General features: G+C 36.0%; 1 protein-coding gene across 11 annotated transcripts in view; it reads right to left on the reverse strand.

Annotated features, from left to right (window-relative positions):
* Positions 1–13,675: 13,675 nt before the first annotated feature.
* The window catches only part of LOC107308909, a 71,683-nt gene continuing 62,781 nt past the window's right edge, over positions 13,676–22,577 (reverse strand). For 8 of the 11 annotated variants that reach the window (XR_004306341.1, XR_004306344.1, XR_001552992.1 and 5 more), the window contains one exon: positions 13,676–14,382. Coding sequence is in view for 1 of the 11 variants with exons in the window: in XM_032442989.1 (XP_032298880.1) it covers positions 14,075–14,260; positions 14,360–14,382 (209 nt within the window). In the remaining 10 variants the exon portion in view is untranslated. The remainder of the gene's footprint in view (positions 14,383–22,577) is intronic. The other 3 variants (XR_004306343.1, XR_004306345.1, XM_032442989.1) reach the window with 1 other exon arrangement.

Here is a 22,577-nt window from a genome sequence, read left to right on the forward strand (position 1 = left end):
CTTTCACCTCTCACTGCAGCCATTTCCTGCACAGACACAGAATTTATATAAAAGGCTTTCCTCAGCTTTCATCAAATCTAGGTTGCAGGCCTATTTCGTAACATTAATTCTCTCCCTCACCAACCACCACATCAATTCAGTACTTTATAAACTATTTCAGGGATCCGATTTATCAGGCCTGACAGAGCTTCACACTGAAATAAACAGCACTGCCTCTGCCGAGCTCGCTCGGTGGCTCCTATTTATCATTATTTAATTCAAGGGCCTAAAATTCTCTGACATTATTAATAGTAAGATGAATCACTGGAAAACTACAGAATCTGTGACCAACGAGGCAGAAATAATCCATTTTGGTGAAAATGTCTACGTGGAATTGCATTCCCTGATGAGTAGCTGCTCTGTCATTAGCCACTCCATATGCATGGGTGGTAGGGAACTGAAGCATGAAGTCCTCAAAGAGTGGGATACTTCAACTGCCATTCTCTACCCAACAGCTTACACCAAAGCAGAAAATAAGGGAATACAAGGCAAATCTAATGCCTCTGTCAGTTGAATTTAAATGTAGTAATTTAATCCTTTTTGTACTTGATTAACTTTAACTTGTCTGAGGTTGAACTTTTGTGTTAACTGGACCTGCAAATCCATTAGTTCATTATGAGGACTGTATTACTTAGCCACCTTGATGAAAGATAATCAGCAGCCTGGAATGTGTATGGGCACTTGCTGCCTTAATTTGGCACCTCATTAGTGATATTTTCTATTTTGTTTCAGTGAAAGGGATTAGATTGGGTGTTTTGCTACTCACTATCATTCCCATCAACTGAAGTAATTTACTTTCTTATTAGTGTTTGGGCAGGGTCTCTATTTTTTGAAAAGAATAGCAAAAGACATCCTTTAGTATTATAGTCACCTGTGTCATTTGATTACGTCACTCAGAAGCAACAATTTCTTCACCCACTGCATTTTGCAATATGGGAAATAAACTGACAGACCATCAGTTGAATTCCTGGCCTCACATGATTAAAGTAGAATTCTAGTCTCTGAATTCCATATCCACACTTCACCACAGTGGATGCTGCAGATAGTCATAATTTTGTTTTATTTAGGTTTTTATTTATGTCTAAAGTGTGAAATTTGCTCTGTGGGTTTCTACCCTATCACTAGAATACATAAAGTGATATTTAGTTTAATAAAACGTCTTCAGATGTAACAATTTCAGCAACACCAAGACCTGCGATTTTGTACTTTTATGCCAGGAGCTATCTAGGGACTATAATTAAATATATGTTTATTTATTTATTTATTTATTTGAAATTGTCATATAATGATTAGAGTTGCTCAAAGTTACAACAGCTTTTAGTATTCAGCTTCCTTTGTAAAATGTTGGAGGTGATTTTTGGGGAACTTCTGTGATCTTGAATAAAGGAGAAATTACTTGCATATGTTTTATTCCTGCTACTCTGCAGTTCATTTGCTCGTTTCATTTTTTCTCTGCTTAATTTGAGGTTGAACCTCACTGACCCAATGCTCCAGTCATCCCTCCTTACCTTGCTCCAAAGTCGCTGTTCTCTCAGCAGCATCAGACATATTAATCTGTGCCAATTTGTAAAGGCACAAAAAAGAAAGAAGATCCAGACACACGTTTCTATATAAGCCAGCAGCTTGCAAAGAACTAGTTAGTGGTTTTCGAAACAATTTTTAAATCAAAGTGAAAATACATTGCAACACATTTATTACCTGGATTTTTCATGTTTTGTTCCAAGGAAACACAGATTCTTGTTATTTACAAGCTATCTGCAGGGAATGCATAACTTCTGCAATATAGTATAATATCAAAAAGCCCTTTTTAGATTCTTATACATGAGAGAATAATTATGTTAATGGTACTTGTGTAAAACAGGGACTTTTGGCTTCAGTTATGATACATCATATTCCCCAAAGTGTAGTTTATCTTGTATGAAGATCCACGTTCTTCCTAATTTTAACTAGCTGGTTCATTAAAACTCCTGAGACCCACACACAAAGTGTTGAGACTTCTACAATTTCTCTTATCACCAATTAGGCTTATCTGTGCCTCATGTTCTGGAGCACTGGAAATATGTACATTCGTGTTAACTGCATATGTAGTTTGAGGTAAGTCTATTACTGTTAGTACAGCATCTCCATAAATGTCTCAGTGAACATAATTGCAAGTATGTCAATTTTTTAATTTTTCTATTTAATTAGGGACAGGATTTTCACATTCTCATTTATTTTCTATTTTCTTCTGAGGAATGCAAGGTTAACTCCCTAAAGTGCAGGGTGGGGAGGGACTGTGTAAACCTTCAGTAAGAATTCACGCAGCAATAACTACAGTGCATTAAATTGTTCAGTTTTTCTCACATCAGTATTTTATTTTATTTATTTTATTTTATTTTATTTTATTTTATTTTATTTTATTTTATTTTATTTTATTTTATTTTATTTTTTATTTTTATTCAGGTGCTATCATAAAATTAGTCAGGGAGGATTTCATTATTAAATAATTGCTTACTGTGTTCTGTCTCCAGACAGTGGCATCAAGCGTGGCACAGAGCAATCTACTTTAGTCACCAGAGAGGTTGAAAAAAAGGCTAATTCCATAGAAAATTCAATGGGGCCTCGTTTGATCTGTGATGAACCTGTTCAAATGGATGTGAATCTTTGTTAACTTAGGCTCATGAAGCTTTTGCTTCTTTGGGCTTTTGTTGCCCTGTGTGCAAATACGTTTCTTTTCTCCAGTCTTTGAATAATAGCCCCAGTAGTACAGTTGTAATTTTACAACCCAACACCAATGCCAGTTCTGCCTGCTCACATGACCTGAGCATGGGCATTTGCCTTTATCAGCACAGCTGAGCAGACAGGACTCACACAAGTGGTCCCAAAGCCTCTACACAAAGCTGCCTGTTTTCTGTAACTGACTGCTCTTCATCTTGGGCATGACAGTGATTGCCTCTGTAGCATTGTATCATCAGAAAATAGTTGATATTTTAGAGTAGTTGTTCCCAAATTATGTCCTCTGCAAGACATCATTTAAAAGAAATCTGAACTCAGTGAACCAAGGAAAATGACTTTTAAACTCCAGGCCACTGATTTCAATAGGACATTTTTGAGCAGGATTTAATTCTTTCTTTATAAAATTAAACAAACATTCTTTCTTGCTTGGATGTCAGTAAAGGGAAGACTTCTATTTGTTTAACTAGATCCAAGTCTGTTGCTGTATGGTATTGATGTGACACCTTTACTCATACAAAATTTGATTCCACATTTTGAGTAAAATCGTTACAATCAATCACGATGCTGAACCCAAACATTAGGGTAAAATGCAGCCTACTGACAATATCTTGTATGGGAAGGGTTCCATTAATCCATACTGGTGTGTTACATTCATTCATTCATTCAAGTATCAGAAGCATCCAGCAGCATCTCACCAGGAAAACATCATAGTGTAGCAACAGAGGACATAAATCACAGATGGCATCAAAATTATCTGTTCATTTACATGGATCAGTTTTTCCTCCACAGTTCTTCACATTTGTATGTGTATAGACACTGTCCATGATACCCCTATTGCCATAACATCATCTTCTAATTAATGTAAAGAAACAATGTGAAAGCACAGTCACTATAACCTTACATTTAGAGACACAGATTGCTTCCAGAATACAAATAAAAATACTGCCCTTCAGTTTTGTGATTAGTTCAAGAACTGATCTGTAATTTGTCCTTTTATATAGCTCTTAACTTTTAGATTATAAAAGCCAAGTGCTTCCCTCCTGTAACTTCCTTCTAAGTGATCAGTGCCTTGCTTTCACTTATGCTAAAATTCCTTTGTATATATTTCTGTCTGCATTTGTTCAATACTGGGTAACATGAGAACAGGTTTACTTGACAGTGATGCTGGACAAACACACACAAATTTACCCCAGAATAAAATATATGCTCATCTAAAATCAGGGCTGTAAGATAAGTTAGGTTTATTAAAAAGTTCCCTTTCTCAGATGATTTCTCAACTCAAAATAATTATTTCTCATGAAACTTCTAACTATTTGGCATTTTGATTTGGTTAAAAATTGCTTGATAAACTGGGTTGGTTTTTTTTTTTTCTGTTTTTTTTTTCTTTTTTTTCTTTTTTTCCTGAGAAAATCCCAATTGTCAGTTAGTATGTTTTAAATGACAGCTTGCTTCAATATGAAGGATACTAAATGAGATCCAACTATCAGAATAAAGTTTAGAAAGGGAGCTGCATATAAAATTATTTTCAATTTTTCAACCCAGTTTACAATTTTTAAAATAATTCAGCCAGAAGTTGGTAGTTTAAAATTCCCCCTATAGGACTAAGGGCTTGTTGTCTTTGTCAGATTTAAAGTACCTGGAAAACATGCTGTAGGCAAGGAAGGAAAAGATTTGCAATGAAAGTCACAAACTATTACAAGTAACTTCAGATGTAATGCGGAATGAAAAGGGAGAACTGTGAAGAAAACAATCTTCATGGTTTATTGTAGATTTTGAGGTTTTAAAAAGGGATTTAAGCAAATCAAACTGTCAAGACAAAAACTGATTAGAAATACAATAAGAATTGAAAAATAATAATGAATAAATAATAATAAATAAATAATAATAAACAATACATTTCAAAATTTCTTTTTACCCTAACCTCCATATTTTCAAAAGTTTTCTATCAAAACATAAGGTTAGTTCCATTTTTGAAAGTAACTTAAAATAAATAGAATCTGCAGACTTACAGAATAAATGAGGTTTAAAGGGATCTTGGGAGCTTGTCTAGACCAACCTCATACCCCAAACAGGTCCAGACAGAGCAGGCTGCTCAGGGCTGTGTCCAGTTGCAGTTTGCATACTCCAAGGATGAAGACTCTGGACAACGAGATCCAATGCTTGTAGTAAAAGTTTTTACTCTTGTATTTAATTGCAATTTCTTTTCTTTCTGTATTTGTCTATTGTCTACTGCTTGTCCTGCCAATGGACACCATGAGAAGAGTCTGGCTTTGTCTTCTTCACTGCCTTCCAAACTTATGAGTATTGCACTGATTAGATTCCCCCCCGAGAGCTTTCTTCTCCAGTCTGAAGAATCATATGTGAGATGCTCCAGTCCCTTCATCATCTCTGTGGCCCTTTGCTGGAATTACTTCAGTCTCTTGTGCTTTGAGGAGCCTGGAGCTGGTGGCAGTACATCAAATGTGTCATACCGGAGAAGAATCACCTCCCTCAACCTGATGGCAGCATTTTTCCTAATGCATCCCAAGAGGCTGTTGGCTTTCTGTGCAGCAAGGATGAATTTCTGACTTGCATTGAGCCCCTAGTGCTTTTCAGTTAGCCATCTCCCAGTGCGTAGTGATGCATGAGGTCATTCCTCACTAAGTAAGAAGGTTTGTGGCTTTGCACTTATAAGTACTTGATTTGAAAACACATACATTAGATATGCCTTTTTTCTGATTTTCAATTTATTTATTTATCCTCAAATGCAAACACTAAAGCTATCACGCATAGAAACTGCAGCATGACAAATGCCCATTTTTCATTCTTAAGAACCTCCAAATCCTCAAAAATTGTTTAAATTATGCAACTTATACAACTTCAACCACACAGTTAATAAGCTCCTATTATCTATCATTCCACATTTATCTAGGAAATGGGAAAATTTGGGCAACAACCTCTTTAATATGCATATTCACAAAGAGTAACTTTCTTTGCATATTTTATTCCATTAGTTCTAAAAGTTCATGTATAGTTAAAAAGTTTGGGATAAACTCCTGTCTACTTAAAAATTTAGAACTAACACTAATAATTGTGTTATTATAATTCTTTAGCTAGCTATTAATTAAAAGGGTTAGGCAGATCACAAGAAAAGTACATAAATATCAATAGCATTTAATCTCACTAAAATCTAGAAAAGCCAGTGAGGTGTTAAGACGAATTCTACATAGACAATTTAGCATAATGTCAGATAAATTTGCATCTGAGAAATACACAGCGATACTTATTGGTGAAAATCATTTGAAAGCACTTTTGCTGAATAACAGATGAACTGTAAAAACAGAAGAAACTAATAAATAGAATAGAAACAGGATACAAAATAGTAAGAAATCTATTGTTTTCCCAGGCAGCAAAGGGTGATGAAATCTCACTTGGAATTCACTGTTCAGTTGCATTCATTTTATCATGAAAATGGTCTATAAGTATTAAAATTACCCAGACTTGAAAGAGGAAAATGGTAAATGACAGAAAAAGATTTGTGTGTAAGATGGATATAAGCCACTTAAAGTTTAAATTATAAAGAAACAAGAAAGACATTACACTGAAAGACAAATGAGCTTTTCTTAAACATGCTTCTATGTACATAATTCAATTTTATATATATCTTGAAAATGTCTCAAGACAGATCCTCCTACAACTGTTACTCAGATTTTTGAAGCTGACTGTATTTCTCCCTCTGGGATTCTAGTAAACATTATGTTGGATAAAACAAAATTTTCTTGGGGCTTTTACATTGAGGGAAAAGGAAAGGAGAGTAGAAAATAAATCAGAAAAATACAAACAATCTTCCCAGAGACCAAGCTTGTTGAGTCACCAGACCAGATGCCAGGCCTGAAGCTACATGTATGTATGCTGTTCAAGAAGTACATTAGACCTAACGTTGACATCATTCCATGCTTTCCTGGAACTTAAGGGCTCCCTCATGGCATACACAGTTTACAGCATCTATTTTATTCAGGTTCTATCACTATGCTAAATATAACAGTGTTAAAATCAACTTGAATAAATATATTTAGAAACAGCTAAATTCTTTTGAACTAAAAGAGAGAAAAATAAGGCAGACAGACTGGGCCATTAATGTTTTCCCTCAGAGGAGAGCCATTGCATACAATAGCAGTCTTAAACAGTTAAAAAAAGTTAAAAAATAATCACTTTTCCATAGATCTGGATTTTTTACAATCCAGATAGAAATCCTGAGTTTAGGACAAATGCTACAGAAAACACTGGTGAACAATAAAAAAGCAAGGAATAGCATTTTAGTATGGGGGATGCATCTCCTTCCCCCTTAAAAGACTCAGGAAGACAGCTTGGATTCACAAAATAAGTTTACATTGTGAGTTCTACAGATCATACTCCTCTGAAATTATGATAATGGAAATCTCCTCTAATCTTCCTTCATTGCAGCCATACCATTAGGAAGAAATATGCAGTGAGTGAGAAATGGCAAAGCTGTGTTCTGGATAGAAAGAAAGAAATGTGAAGTATTTCAGAAGAATTCTGACATTTTCTTTTATTGTTTGTTTGGTTTTTGTTTGTTTGTTTGTTTGTTTTGTTCTCTTTTAATGAAAGGACAGGAAAAAAAATCCACGCTTTTTAGCACCAAATTTAGCACCAAAGTACTTTGTTGCTTGCCATGAAAATTCTTTAAAATCATTGCTAGCTTTGAGTCTTTTCCCATTTTAGAATACTTTTTTTTTTTTTTTTTTTAACTCCTTCCCTTTCAAGGCTTATTTAGTTTAGTCTTTGATGCTTTTCTTCTATTTGGATTTTTTCTTCCCACTTATTCGGCCTTTAGTCTCCTTCCTGCCCTTCACTTCAAAGTATACACTGTGTTTCTACATGTTTCGCACCAATTTAGGAGTGAGGCAAGGTTCTTTTGATATGTTATGACCGGCGTGAGATTAAGAAGAAAAACATTCAAATGTTGATCCGACCAGTTTATTAGAAATAATGGACAGCTGAGGGGATGGGGAAGGGAGAGCGGCAAATATCAAAATTAGGGTGATGGGGACGGGAAAGTGGGCGATAGAAAAAGTAGGAAAAGAGGCAAGAATTACTTAAAAGTGGGGAATATTCACCTGGATGCAGCAGCATACTGTTGCACGTTGTTTCGTTGATCCGGGGCAAAATAGGCGTGCGGGAGAGCAGCAGCAGAATGGCAAGCCGAAAGCAGCAGATCGGTGGAAAGGAGCAGCGGGGTCTCAAGGAGTAGCGAGGTCTCACGAAGTAGCGAGGTCTCACGAAGCAGTCTCGATCAGTAGGCCCAGGAGAGTCCGTTGGCGGCAGTAGTAGGAGGACAACCGAGGAATCTGAGGTCAGAAAACCTAAAAGGTTCTTCAGCATGCAGGCATCTTCTTCAGCATGCAGGCATTCACGTAGTGAGGCATCTGATGACAGAAAACCTCCTTGTTTCCGTAGTGAGGCATCTGGTGTCAGAAAACCTAACTTCATGGTTTGTCCGTGCTCTTTTTATCCTACTTCTATCCAGCCTTCAAGACATTCCTGGAAGCTTCAGACTGAATCATGTGAGTACCTCAGAGATGGCCATCTTCCTTGAGATAAGCCCACACAAAAAGACCACTTTAGGGCCATTCATCTGCATCTTATCTCTCTCTCGTTGCCCCTGGACTTGTCCATCTGTTACCCTCAGACAAAGGATTTCTCATCCCCTGCCCAGGGCTTGTCCTTCTGCGTGTCTCAGACAAAGGGATTTCTGGAACCTTGGTCAGGACTCGCCTGAACTTGTCCATTTCAGCAAACTTTTGAGGCAATAGTGTAAAAAGCATGGCCTCTTACACCACACACTTCCACCTCTGTGAATTTTATATCATTAATCTCTACACCTAAATATCGCCATGCAGAACAGTGCCTGCAGAGAAGGCAGTAAACTGATGGAAGAAGATAAACAAAAATGATGGAAAAAGAAGAAAAAAAATAATGTGTCACCATTTGGCATCTTTTCCATCCTATATGTTCATGTAATAGCCTTCTTTACTATTCCTGAGCACTCCGTTTTCAGCAAGAGGAAATCAGTTCTACAGGTTTTTCAGTTCCATTTCAGTTGCCTTATTTTCCTATGTAGGGACAAATTAATAAATTAGTGAAGACTTAATTAGTACTAATGATTAAATTTAAAAAATACTATTTTAATGAACACCATTTGTGTTTTCTCAGATTTCCCAATAAGAAATCTTATGATAATTTAAAATGCAAGAGCAATTTTCAGGTTACTTTTTCTGTTCAAGTCTGAAAACACAAACTGTTCTGCTCTGAGCTTCTGTTTTTGCATATAGCAGGATTATGGCAAAGCAATTCATACCGCTCTGCCTTTAATCTGAATCAAGAGGAGGGCCAATTTAGTTTGTCTGGGACGGGTACTTAAGAGGCCTGATAGATGCAACTTGTGAGAGGCAAGCAGAATAAAGCAAAGAGGGCATTAAAATAAGTAAATAAATAAATAAATAGAATTCAGGAAAACCACAAAACTTCTATTTTAATATATGTGAGAATTTCCATGTTCTTGAAAGAGATGTATTTGAGTGATATGTTGAAACTGTGTTTTGCTTCCATATTTGAGAAGGCCTTATACATTTTTACATCAATTGAGCAATGATCATTAATTTTCTCTGCTTTGGAAAATAAAAGCAAATTCTCTGTCTTTTTTTTAATGTTTCCCATACTTATTCTAAAAAAATCTCTTTTTTTTTAGAAAAAAATAAAAAGCAATTTTAACAAAATAATTTTGTGTGTATTAAAATATTTGCAGCATATAATTGAGAGATATTGGTTTCTAATAGTTTATTATGGAATCTTGCGTAACCATCTTTAAATCTTACAGTTTAACAGCAGTTGAATTAAAAAAAATAAAAAATAATAATAATTTAAAAAGCACCCATCTATATCGTATCCATTTCTTAAGCTTATTCTTTGCAGCAATTTAGCTAAACCATTGCTTCTATGAAATATCTACAAAATACTTTTATAAACCTTTCCAGGAGACTCTTGTTTTCTTTAGGTTCATGAGGCACATCAGAGCAGTAGGTGTTTACAAGTAACTTCTCTTCATAGTGTAGAAGCAGAGATTGCTTTTTCAACCAGACTTCCTCAGGTAGTTCTGAGTGATATGACCTTACTAACTATGTAATGTCAGCCTATTAGATCTATGAAAACCAAACTAATACAGTTTGCCTGGAAGTAATGGAGAGACAAAGCCATGACTAAATGCTCCACTTCTAAGAGGTATCCTGCTGTGTCTGAGAACTACCTCATACTTGCAAGATCAATGTATTTGAAGCTTCTGGTTTTGATTGGTTTCTTTTTCATACTGGAAGAAGAAAATACCATGGTGTTTATGTTCAGTATGGCTTGTACAGTTATGTGAATGTAAGGGCTTGGCTTGGTGATACAGAATTAAAACAGGAATTTTTTAAAAAGGAGTTAAAAAGCTCATGGGTTGAGGTAAGGACAGAGAAACTGTTTACCTATTACTATCATGGGCAAAACAGATTTTGCTTGAGAAAAAAAAAAGAAAAAAAAATTAATTTATTTACAATTAACAAGTTAGAGAGAACTAAAAACAAACTGAAAACATCTTCTTCCTATCCATCCTCTTCTACCTCATCCCTTTGAACAGCATAGGGATACATAGCTACAGTCATTCCATAATGCCTTATTTCTTCCATTCCATCTTCTCTCTTCCCCCATTCCACCACAGTGTAAATTCCACAGGGCCCTTTTTAGGAGTGCAATGCTCCAGCACAAGCCCCACATGCAGCATCTCCTCCAGCTCTCCTGTCCCACTGCGGCCCCTCCCCGTAGGCTGCAGGTCTCCTCCAGGCCACATCCACTGCTGCACCACAGGCTTCTCCACGGCTGTATGTGGAGATCTGCTCCATGCTTGGAGCACCTCCTTTCCTCCTTCTGCACTGAGCTTTGTGCCTGCAGGGCTGTTTCTCTCATATTCTGTTGTTCAGCATTTTTCTCTTTCTTAAATCTCACGCCCAGAATCTCTTATGGCTCAATTCTACCCAGCAGAGGGTTCCTTTAAGAGCAGCTGGAGGAGGTTCCAATCTGACATAGGGCAGTTCTCTGCTCACAGAGGCCATCCCTGCAGCCCTCCTTTCTGATCGTTACAGAAATAAATGGGCATCTGTATCCTAGGCATTCCATTTCTCTTTTCCAGTTCTCCAGCTTCTTTTGTACACAACTTGAGCTGTTATATAAAGATGAGTAGTTTGTTCATTGTATGTCTGGGGAAATAGCCACCCCTTGCTGCTCTTGATGATCGTCAGAAGTGGTAATTGCCTACCCATGTGCTTAGATGTTTGACACTGAGTTCTGTCTAGCACTTTCCAAGTAGTGAGCAGGCAATGTTGGTCTGACCCAAATTGCCTTTCAGCAATCCATCTTTTTAACACCTTCATAAGGGATCTCTAATCTCTGACAGAAGATTGAATTAATTTACTGAAATATGTGACCATGCTTAACAACCTTTCTAACTTATACACTTTCTAGTTTGGAGACAAGATTTACATAATTATTTCTATTTTTGAGCTGTCAGGACTGACATATTTCCCAAATGCCTACGTTTTGACATTTTTAGCTTACTTTTGCCCTTACTGAAGTATAGTTCTTCATCTCCAGCTTTTTAAGTACTTGACGGACATTTGTTCTTCTGGGATTGCAAAACAGTTCTATCTAGATAGGTTAGCAGTCCACAGAGACCTTTAAATAACTATGCTCTGATTATATCTAACACATCTAAGAACCTTTTATGTTCTTTCCAATGTAAGGCACTTTCAAAGATTACAACAAATAATAGGTAACATAATTTAAAAACTTTTTTTCTCTAGCCAAATATGTAAAAAAAAAAAAATAATAATAGTAGAAATCTTAACCATTTAAAAGATATTCAGTGAATACTGAGGGAGTGAATATTGAGTCTGGGAGGAGGATACTGCCTGTGCTTGCCTTTCCAGAAGGGTGCATATACATATCACACATACACACTGTTTCACCCGATGTTTCATTTTTCATAGAATAATCATAACTGAAATGCAAGGAGTTTAATATCAATGGGGAGCTTCTAAAATGCAACAAATTTTAAAATAAAATAAAACAAAACAAAAACCAGCTTACCCAAGGTAGTCTGACAGCAGCCCATTAACTTTCATGTCAAAGGACACAGAAAACAAGCAGCACTCATTGTCTGTCATCTGTTGCAGATCTTAAGTTACATAGAGCAATACTATACAGCGTTCTGCGTACAGGCAAATTCCTTCAGGTCTATCCAGTAAAGAGCATATATACTTCTATTATCGTAATGCATTTGGTATTTTGAGTAGTTGTGTGTTATTGATGTACAAGATAAAAACTACATAAAAGTTTTTACATTTCTATGGCTTCTTTCTGGGAGGGAATTTCTACTGAAAACAGCTTCAACAGGTTCCCGTCACATTTAAGAATTTCCTTTCACAGGACAAGTTTATTTTAGGAAATGAAAAAGAAAATAACATCTAGTCTATAAGATGTCCTTCATCCTTCAATCCTAGAAGCATCCCATTTTTATAGAGATCCTGTTTCTGACAATTCCTGCAGTTTCCTGTAAGACTGAATTGTAACAGTTATATAAAAGGAGTCCGAACTGATGTCTTGCAGAAAACTTCTATCCTTAGATTTCTAGCATTCAGAGTGAAATTTGGGAATCAAAGTACTTTTTAGCATGTTTAAATATATATATTAAATATATATATATTTAATATATATTATATATATATAATTAATATATATATAATATATATAATTATATATATATAATTAAAATATATATTTAAACATGCTAAAATATAAAAATACTCTTATTTCTGTCTATTAATATATTTATACATTTGGTCAGATACTGTGTATAATATTTATTTTCTTTCATATTTTGAGAAAGAAAATTCTAATGGGACAAGTTACTCTGTGAAAATCCTTTGCATGGGAGAATAGAAACAGATGCCAAAAAACATTGGGATAAAAACATTATGAAGCTATCAGAGCACTTTAAATTACTATATTCTCCTAGGGTAGAAACAAGGACTGAACTCTCTCTTCTCACTCCCATTCTTTATCTGTCTGCAACACGTGTGGCATAACTCTAGCAAATAGCATTGTATATATTAAAAAAAATACAACCTCAATATTGGAAGCTAAATATGATCTTCAGTCCTAGCATTGGCTCTGCCTCTGTTGTTAGCAGCAACATATGGAAAAGGGAAAAGCAAGTCCATAACGCAAAATAAATCCACGCTATTATATAGGATAGTGGCAGAACATGGTTAAATTAAAAACAATAAATTGGCAGTGTTCTTTTACTTTGAATAAAGAGTGAGCACTCATGGCTTGTATTGCTAGACTGATAAATAGCTTCTAGCAAAATACTTCCTTATGCATCCATTTTGCCATCTGCAGTGTTATGTAATTACCAAAAAGAGCTGGTTGATTTTTTTGTGTGCTGTTTTCTTTTCACTAAGCTTGATGTAGCTAACATTTGTAGAGAACCTGGGGTGCTTTCCTACTTCAAAATGTAAGATTTTCCAAATTGACAAGGGGGAGAGAGAAAAAGAGAAAGAGAGACAGAGAGAGAGAGAGAGAAAAAAACACTTGACCAGTAAATACATTTCCAATAAAACCATGGGATATTTGTCACTATTTCACATTGTTGAATTTACCAGGTTAACACAGAGTAACAATAAAATGTCTTAAAATAATGGAAAGCTTATGAGTCCACCTCACTGCCAATTTAAAACTTGGTTGTGCACAGTGTCAAAACTGCACAACTATTTCTAATTTATACAGGATTTGACTCATGTGAGAAACATTCATCATCATGGCATTAGGGTCAAATTTTATTTATTTATTTATTTATTTTTCTCCAAGCATTACTTCATGTCTCATAAAGCTCTGTAAGTATTGCAGTAAAAGTTTCACTTTTTTTAAAATGTCTCTTTGTTCCCTCCTCAGTGTATCTGTGCTAACCATCCATGCTGACTGGTGGCCTTGATATAATCTCACCAATGGCCAGAAAATAACCCTGCCTGAAACCAGAGTGCAGAGTAAGTCACTGGTGTGTCATTTTCTGCAATGGACTGCACATACCAGGCAAGATGGGAAAGACATTGCTGTAAAGGTCTGGGAAAGATATCGTATATGTAAAAGTGAATATGGATGTCTCAAAGCATGGGTTTTGAAATGAGTTAGTTGCAACAGTGGCCCTATTACATTATTCCCATGCTGTTTTTCAGGAGAGTGAATCATTGCTCTTCCACATGCTGTCACTGAGCAGGGCCCTGCAGTCATGCAATCTTCCATTACCATCTTGTGGTTGCCTCCAGCACAGCCTGACAGCAGGAGCCAAGCACTGTGGAACATGTTCCAACTGCATGAGATCCTGGTCTTGGAGAGCAACAACCCAGCTTGCTGAACCCTTGATGTAGCAAGGAAAAGTGGAGGTTTTCAGTCTCAGTGAAAATCACACTTAGCATTTGAGTCCCGGTGCAACAGATGTTCAGAATTGAATTCTCACCTTCTTTTTTGTAATATTCACTCCTAAAAAATAAAAAAAAATAAAAAAAATCTCAAAATATGTTTTAACAAGAATTTTTAAATGTACGTATGAATATACTTTCTTCCTCACCAGAAAGCTGGTAGCTATCTGATAAGAATCGTTCAGCTTTTTGTGTACTATCCCTTACATATCCTCTAGGATCCAGAAAATTATGGGAAAATATCCAGTCCTTAAAAATATATATTTTTATGCCTTCTTAAGGAAATATGGACTAGAAAATAGATAACCGTTGTAGTTTAATCCTGCAGGCGGCTCAGCACCACACAGTAATTCACTCACTGCCTCTATTCCCATTGGAGTGCGGGAGAGACCTGAAAACAGGTAGAACCCATTAGTTGAGATAAAAATATTTACTAAGATAAAGGGAAAAGGATAATAATTATGACAAATATATATGTATGTATAAATGTATATAACAAGCAATTCCTTACCACCCCTCAAACAATGACCAATAAGACAACATGCAGAAGATAGAGCAAGAGAAACGTCTACTCCCTTCTCCTCCCATACGTCATATGGTATGGAATATCCCTTTGGCATATTTAAGTCAGTGGTCCTAATTCCGTTTCCTCCCAGCTTCTTGAGCCCTTCACTAAGAATGGTCATGGCTCTATACAACACTGCTTAGCAGTAGCTATGAACATCAATGTGTCATCAACTTGCCCGGGGGCAAGAAAAACACAAACTGGGAGCATGGGAATATAGCAATGGTTTCTATCAACCTCTATAACTTTTATATGCTGAGTAGTGTAGAAGAGTGAAAAGTTAGTTACACCATTTAGGGACCAGGCCAAGTTCATAAAGGAAGCTGAGGCTACTGCTGAGAAGAAAAGTGCAGCAACTATGAAATCTGTTGGAAGAATATAAAACTGGAAAGCATAATGAAGCTCTCATTCATTTAAGCTGGCCATACAGTTCATGATGCCTTTCATTTGTACAGAATTTTATGCATAGGTGGAGCAAAAACTAAGTGCTAATAATAAGACAGCTTTTGAATCTTTTCTGGAACATTGACAAGTGGCAAAATAATTGTTTCAGCCTTCCTAAAAATGCATTTATCTTAGTTATTTCAGGTTGTTGCATAAATTGTACAACAGTGGGCTTAACTGCTCCACTGAGGATACACTGGGTAGTCCTGATGGCTCCTTGTGAACTTTGCTCTTAAATCTTTACTTTCCTCACTTCTGCAGTCTTTCTTCAAAATCAGGAGGAGGTATGTTGTTGTGACTCGTACGGAAGTTACACTTCAGTTCCCAGAAATTCTATTTGCCTTCTATTACACTCAAAAGACAAATAGTGATGCCAGAGTATTATTTCTTAGTGAGAAGAAGCCATTTTATCCTCGTGGCATATCCTCTACTGAAATATTGGCAAGGTCCACCTTTGCATACTCATAAGGATAGACTATAGTACTGAAAATTCCCTAATTTTCAACATTGTCAGAAAGTTAAGTACTTTTTTTTTATATCGAGATTTTTTAATTATTTTTTTTCTCCATCTTTTTATTCACATCTATGTACTGCATTTTCCTCTTTGTTGATCTTGTACTGACCTCTCCAGTTGGCTCTTTTCCCTGTCAAGAGCAAATGGAAAAGATCTCACAGACCATTAAACAAACAGTTCAAGTCTTAAAGTGCTGCACTCAAGTACTCAGTCTAGAGAAAGTGAGTTTAATCTGTGCTGGTATGTTAACTGTACTAAAGATCTGGCAAAGCTTTTATTTAGAATGCTTTATGAAATCTCAGATAGGTGGCTCACCACATATATGTTGGGTTATTTTGTTTTTATTTGTTTCCCTGATAGAGCTTTTTTTAAGTACTTATAAAATAACTTCAGTTAGAATGGTGCTGACTATTGTTTTTTTCTTGAAGCAATGTTAGCTTCATTAACCTGTAGTCAATGTGGGAATTAACTTATTGCAAATTCTGCAACTCATATGCAAAAATATTTGATCTGTAAACTGCTTTGACTATAACCACCAAATAACCAGTTCACTTCTAAATTCCTGGCTTGATCTGTAAAGAGTGGACTATTAACTGAATACAATAAGATTGATTTACATTAGCTAAGAATTCATTTCAGGATTTTCCAGTTATATATATTCAGTTAGTTTAGATGGAATGTAAAATTTGTTGATAGTCTTTTCTGAACTAACAAATTATGTCATTTCACTTACACACCTACAGATGTGCTGAGTTTGGTTCAAACTGTCCAAAAGATTTCAACAAACTTTTCCCTAATGTTTCTATTCTTGTGTAACATACTAAGATGTCTTTTAGAATATTTCGATAGATGAACCAACCAGAAGCATGACTACTATCTTTTCTGGTTAAATAAATGTTTATCAGTGGTAACATGTCAAAAGCTTTCAGGAAGAACATTTTAATCTGAGGATGTATCTGTTATCTAACACAGAATCAAGGCCTTACAGTGTAGTAAGCAGTGAATGTGTAAGTTCTGACAGTTTGAGCTTGAGAGTTAAGGTTGAGAGGCAATGTCCAAGTTCCTTAGTTTGAGCACTGGAAAATATGTAACACGGTATGGGTTCTGCAGACAGTGAGGTAGAGATTCATCTCAATAAATCAAACAAAGTGTGCTGGCAGACTACCTAAGCTTCACCGACTCCTCTGATTACAACAACTTTGACAACTAGTTCTATGGCTAATTCATGCATTTGGGTATCTTTACATAAGTTTGAATCATACTTTTGGATTTCAACAACCAGTGGAAGGACTGAGATACTTTATGGCAGAACTAAATCAGTTACTGCACTACAGATAGAGAGAAATTATTAAACCAAAGTTGCAGGGGTGAAAAAAAAGAAACAGAACAACCTCAACATTCTGCTGTTTAATAAAAACACAACAGGCAAATCTTCATGTACCCTAAAACTATGGCCACAGTTATGTCACTGCTGAAAAAGTTACAAACATGTACACAGAAAAAAAAAAAAAAAAAAAAAAAAAAAAAAAGTAGGAGCATTCCAGATGGTAGGAAAAATATGATCTTAGTCTCAAAGAAATTAGAAACATTGCAATAATCATATGGTAACTAGAAAGTGAAGAATATACTGTATGGAGAACTGAAAAGCCAAGAATCACAGCAATAAACTCATGTGATTAGTCTGTACTGGAAATTAGTTGCTACCTTTGAGTACAGAAAATCAGGGTATTGCAGTAGTTTATCATACTGAAGACAAGTTACAGAATCCTGATAATTATTTTAGTTTCATAACATTGCTGTTACAATGTTGTAATGTTGTAATGTTACAATTGTAATTACATTACAATGTAATTTCATAACATTGCTGTTATCCCTAACTATATAATTATACATAAACACGCACAGCCTACTAATCTGCAGGTTCCCAAAAGGAAACTGCAGCTTTTTCAAAGAAAACACCAAGCTTTCTTTTTTGAGGTCAAGCTTCAGTACAGTTTAAAAGACAACTGACTTCCAACTGTATATATGAAATTTGGCATGAAGATACTGGTTCTGACTGTGTGCCAAAAACTCTGTTAGCACAGCCTCTGAGTTTCATATAGGAGTGGCCCGAGTGCACCACATAGCAGAGGTACTCTAAGGTTCCATGTTAGGCAGCTGCTAGTTCCAGTGGTGTGATCACCACTATAAAGAGGTATTGAACTAAGTAGAGCTATGTTGGTTTAAAATAGATGTGGATTTTTTTATGTTAATAAAATGTCATAAAAGGTAGCATAATAATAGTGAGAATATGAGTGGCTGATTATAAATATATTTTTTTAAAATACTGTGTAGAGTTTTATCGTTGAGAAAATATTAGGGAAAAAAAACATGTAAATTATGAGGGTTTTTTTTGATTTAGCATAGCACAGCATGTCAGCGAAATGCTATCTATATTCAGGATAATTTTAACTTGGCTTTGTGACAATTTCAGTACACAATATGTTCATGCTTTGCACAAATGACTATATAATGTTTCATTAAGAACTGTAAATACCCATCAACCTAATCACAGAAATGCTGTTTCAGTGATTTTAGGGCCATTTAGTCTGGGCTATGATGATGGGGATGAATTGCTTTATTTTATTAACAGTTGCCATTGCAATTAAACAGGGAAAATATTTTTGTGGAAAAATTAAGCAGCATTTCCTGTTGTCCTAATGCATCTGAACAATGTGAATATCTTTATAGAGTCACTGCAATTGTCATAGGAATACTTTTATTCAGATAGGTTTATTTACCAGCTTTCTAATCTGCTCAGGAAAACACATATCAGGTCCAAAAATGACATGCTATTTTTTCATCTTTCACTTGTCTTTATTGTTTTTACCTCCCCAGGACTATTCCCAGCAATGGGATTAGTTCATTCCAGCATTACTAGCCAAAAATAAGGTTGGCTACTTCTTAAGCATCTCTGAAGAACAGACAAACTGAGGCTGCTGATAGGCTAACTATTTTGATACTAGAGATTCTTTTATATACTCTAGAACTAATGCCATTTCAATTAACTCTGTCACTCATATGACACCACTGGTCATCAAAGAAATACTGGTGGGAAGCATATTGAAACAGAATAAATAAAAAAATAAAAAAATAATTATCTTCTTCATAGGTTTTTATTCTTCATTTCATAGAGTCATAGAATATCCCCAGTTAGAAAGGACCCACAAAATCTTCAATTCCAAATCTTGGCTCCACACTGCACCACCCAAAAATGAGTCCATATGACTGAAAACATTGTCCAAATGCTTCTTGAACTCTGGCATCTTGGGGCCATTCACACTGCCCTGAGGAGCCTGTTCCAGTGTCTGACCACCTTCTGGTGAAGAATCATTTTCTGATGCCCAAAAAGTATTTTTGTATATGGTTATGACTGTCTTGAACATATGCCAAATTGTAGTTATGCTAAAGTAGTAATAGTATCAGAATCATGTTGAGAAAAAATCAAAATGCTTTTAAAATAATTTCTCAATAAAACTACAGTAATGCACATGTCATACTTATAGGAAGATTTTAATGTCCATGAGTAGTGATAAGGAACTGTATGGTGACTAAGAATATAGGAATAAGGTTTTCGGAAATATAACGTGATCTAAGAATACAGTGTTAGGACTTTATTCTTTCAGTAAGACAAGTTTAAAGATGTGTGACCACAAGTAATACTACAGATGACTCTGGCCACATTTTTAATAAAGATAAATCTGTATATGGCAGTGTAATCAAAGCTAAGTGATAGAGCTTATTGATCATACTTTGGAAGAGCTAATGGAGACAAGTAATGCCAAGACTGAAAATGTCCCAAGAAGTAGAGGGGGAACTCTCATACTAACAAGAAAATCCATTCACAATCACACATCTTGGGAACATCAAGGAAATGTTTGTACACATTCAATGAAATCTCTTGGGAAGGTAATAAATCCTACACAACAAATTATATACCAACTAGTTCTTAGGGGAATTGAAATAAATCCTCACAATCGCTTAGTGGGTAATCTCCAGATCAGATTCCCATTCTTCTTTAGAGGAAAATAATATATTGCTTCTTATAGTCTCTGCCAGCCAAATGCTATATATCAAAGATATGAATGTAGTTGAAATATTGATCTTGATCCAAAGTGAAGCTAAAGTTTAATACATTCTCCTAAAAGAACGAAAGAGAGAAAGAGAGAGAAGGAAGGAAGGGAAGGAAGGGAAGAAGGGAAGGAAAGGAAGAGTCAAAGGAAGGAAAAGGAAGAAAGAAAGAAAATGGAAAGAAAGAAGGATAAAGAGAAAAGATTAAGAAAAAAAAGGAAAAGAAAGAACACAAAAAAGAGAGAGAAAGGAAATTAAAGAAAGAAAGAAAGAAAGAAAGAAAGAAAGAAAGAAAGAAAGAAAGAAAGAAAGAAAGAAAGAAAGAAAGAAAGAAAGAAAGAAAGAAAGAAGGAAAAAGAAAAAAAAATATATAAATTTTGGTAAAGAAAACCTAGATAAAAATGAAAATTAAAATAGGAAGTGGGATGATGTAACATTTACCACTTGTGTATACTCCCATAAGCTAAAGAATAAAAACTAAGAGCATAGCTATTTAAACAAATAATGAAAAAGTAGTAGCAAGAAATAAAGGATCAGAAAAGATCATTTCCAGGATGGAAAACTGAATATTATATGCAAATATGTTTAACAAACAATTAATTTAAAACACGATAGGAGACTTACTTTCACTGGGAGCAATATAAAACAGAAAATATAAACACTGAAGAGAAGGTCAGTACTGACTCTTGAAGTTAAGCTCAGAAAATGAAAAGGTATACACAAGAATGAATTTTAGCTGAGTAAAGCTAGCTAGCTCAATCAGAGGGAAAGATTTCTCTGTTAGAGGTATTGTAGCTGCCATCCAACAAAAACCTGTACGTTCAAAAGCAAACCCTCTGCTGTGCTGTATGGATCACACATAGACCAAGTATGACATTCTAGATAATAGCTGACTAATTTAGGTAGTTTAGCTTAGAGATTTAAGTCAGATTCTCTCCACTGTTTGTCCCTGGCCAGGGTCAAAAAAGGAAAACATTGTGGTAAGCTACATCCATCTTCAGGTTTGCATTATGCTTCCAATATTAGTCTGCAGGCTTCTGGAAAGAGTAAGCTACTGTGTTGTGCTGTGTGGTGATATTTATAGTCTAGTGGGGGTAACGGAAGTATTGTAGCTCTTACATCATTAGCTTTATGTTACTCATAGGATATTTTCCAAGGGCCAGTTAAGGCTATTATTACATTTCAAAATGGAATAAAACAGTCTTAAATTTACTAAAAAACAAGACAAAAATGTCCAGGAAAAACAAAACAAACAAACAAACAAACAAAAAAGCAAAACAAAACAAAACAAAAAACAACAACAACAACAACAAAAAAAGTGTCTTGCCAGAAGACTAAGTATTACAATATGAAAGTATAAGTTTTAAAGTTAATTACTAATTGCTTTAAAAGCCAAAGATCTACTTCTCTGTTCCCCAGAAAAGCTGCCAGTGTGTTTCCCTCTGTGAGGTTAACTGGAAACAAAGCAAATTGTCATAGTTACAGAAGCCTGTGCTGGGTAAAAGAGACCACACATCATTCACCAGTCGCTGTACAAAGCTTTTCAGTTAAGAGGAAACTGCTGATCTGTTTTCAAGAAAAGAATTATGGTTGAAATAAAGGACTTGCCTACAGCAGAAAATAATTAAGTAATGGATTTCAAAAGGAATAAATAAGTTCTGTATGAGTGAGGGAACCCTCTGTGATCTCTTAGCACTTTGCTTACTAACAAGAAGAAAAGTTTCTAAATGCTGAAGGGTAAAATGAAAGTAGGATAATCCCCCAATTGTATTATAGGATAAAAGAGAAAGAAGGGAGTCAGGGAGTCAAGGAGTCAGGGAGGCAGGAAGGCAGGAAAGAAGGCAGGCGAAGGCTAGGAAAGAAGGCAGGGAAGGAAGGCAGAAGGAAGGCGCAAGGAAGGCAGGAGGCCAAGGACAGGAGGAGGCAGGCAGGGAGGAGACAGGGAGGCAGGAAGGCAGGGAGGCAGGGAGGCAGGGAGGCAGGCGAAGGAAAGGGAGGGAAGGAGGAAGTGAGGAAGGAGAAGGAAGGAAGGAAGGAAGGAAGGAAGGAAGGAAGGAAGGAAGAGAAGAAGGAAGGAAGGAGGAAGAAAGAAGGAGGGAAGGAAGGAAGGAAGGAAGGAAGGAAGGAAGGAAGAAGAAGGAAAGGAAGGTAAGGAAGGTAAGGAGAGAAGGAAAGGAGAAGGAAGGAAGGAAAGAAGGAACGGAAGGAAGAGGAAGGAAGGAAGGAAGAAGGGCAAGCGAGGAAGAAGGAAGGAGAAGGAAGGAAAAGGAAGGAAGGGAAAGGAAGGAAGGAAGGAAGGAGGAGGAAGGAAGGAGGGAAAAGGACAGGAAGGAAGGAAGGGAAGGAAGGAATGGAAGGAAGTGAAGAGGAAGGAAGGAAGGAAGGAAGGAAGGAAGGAAGAAAAGGGAAAGGGAAGAAGGGAAGGAAGAAGGAAGGAAGGCGGAGAGGAAGGAAGGAAGCTGGAAGGGAAGGGAAGGAAGGAAGGAAGGAAGGAAGGAAGGAAGGAAGCGAAGGAAGAAGGAAGGAAGGAAGGGAAGGAAGGAAGGGAGGAAGGAAGAAGGAAGAAGGAAGGAAGGAAGGAAGGAAGAAGGAAGGAAGTGAAGGAAGGAAGGAAGAAGGAAGG

The sequence above is a fragment of the Coturnix japonica genome, chromosome 2, assembly GCF_001577835.2.
Source record: "Coturnix japonica isolate 7356 chromosome 2, Coturnix japonica 2.1, whole genome shotgun sequence".
Classification (NCBI taxonomy): Eukaryota; Metazoa; Chordata; class Aves; order Galliformes; family Phasianidae; genus Coturnix; species Coturnix japonica.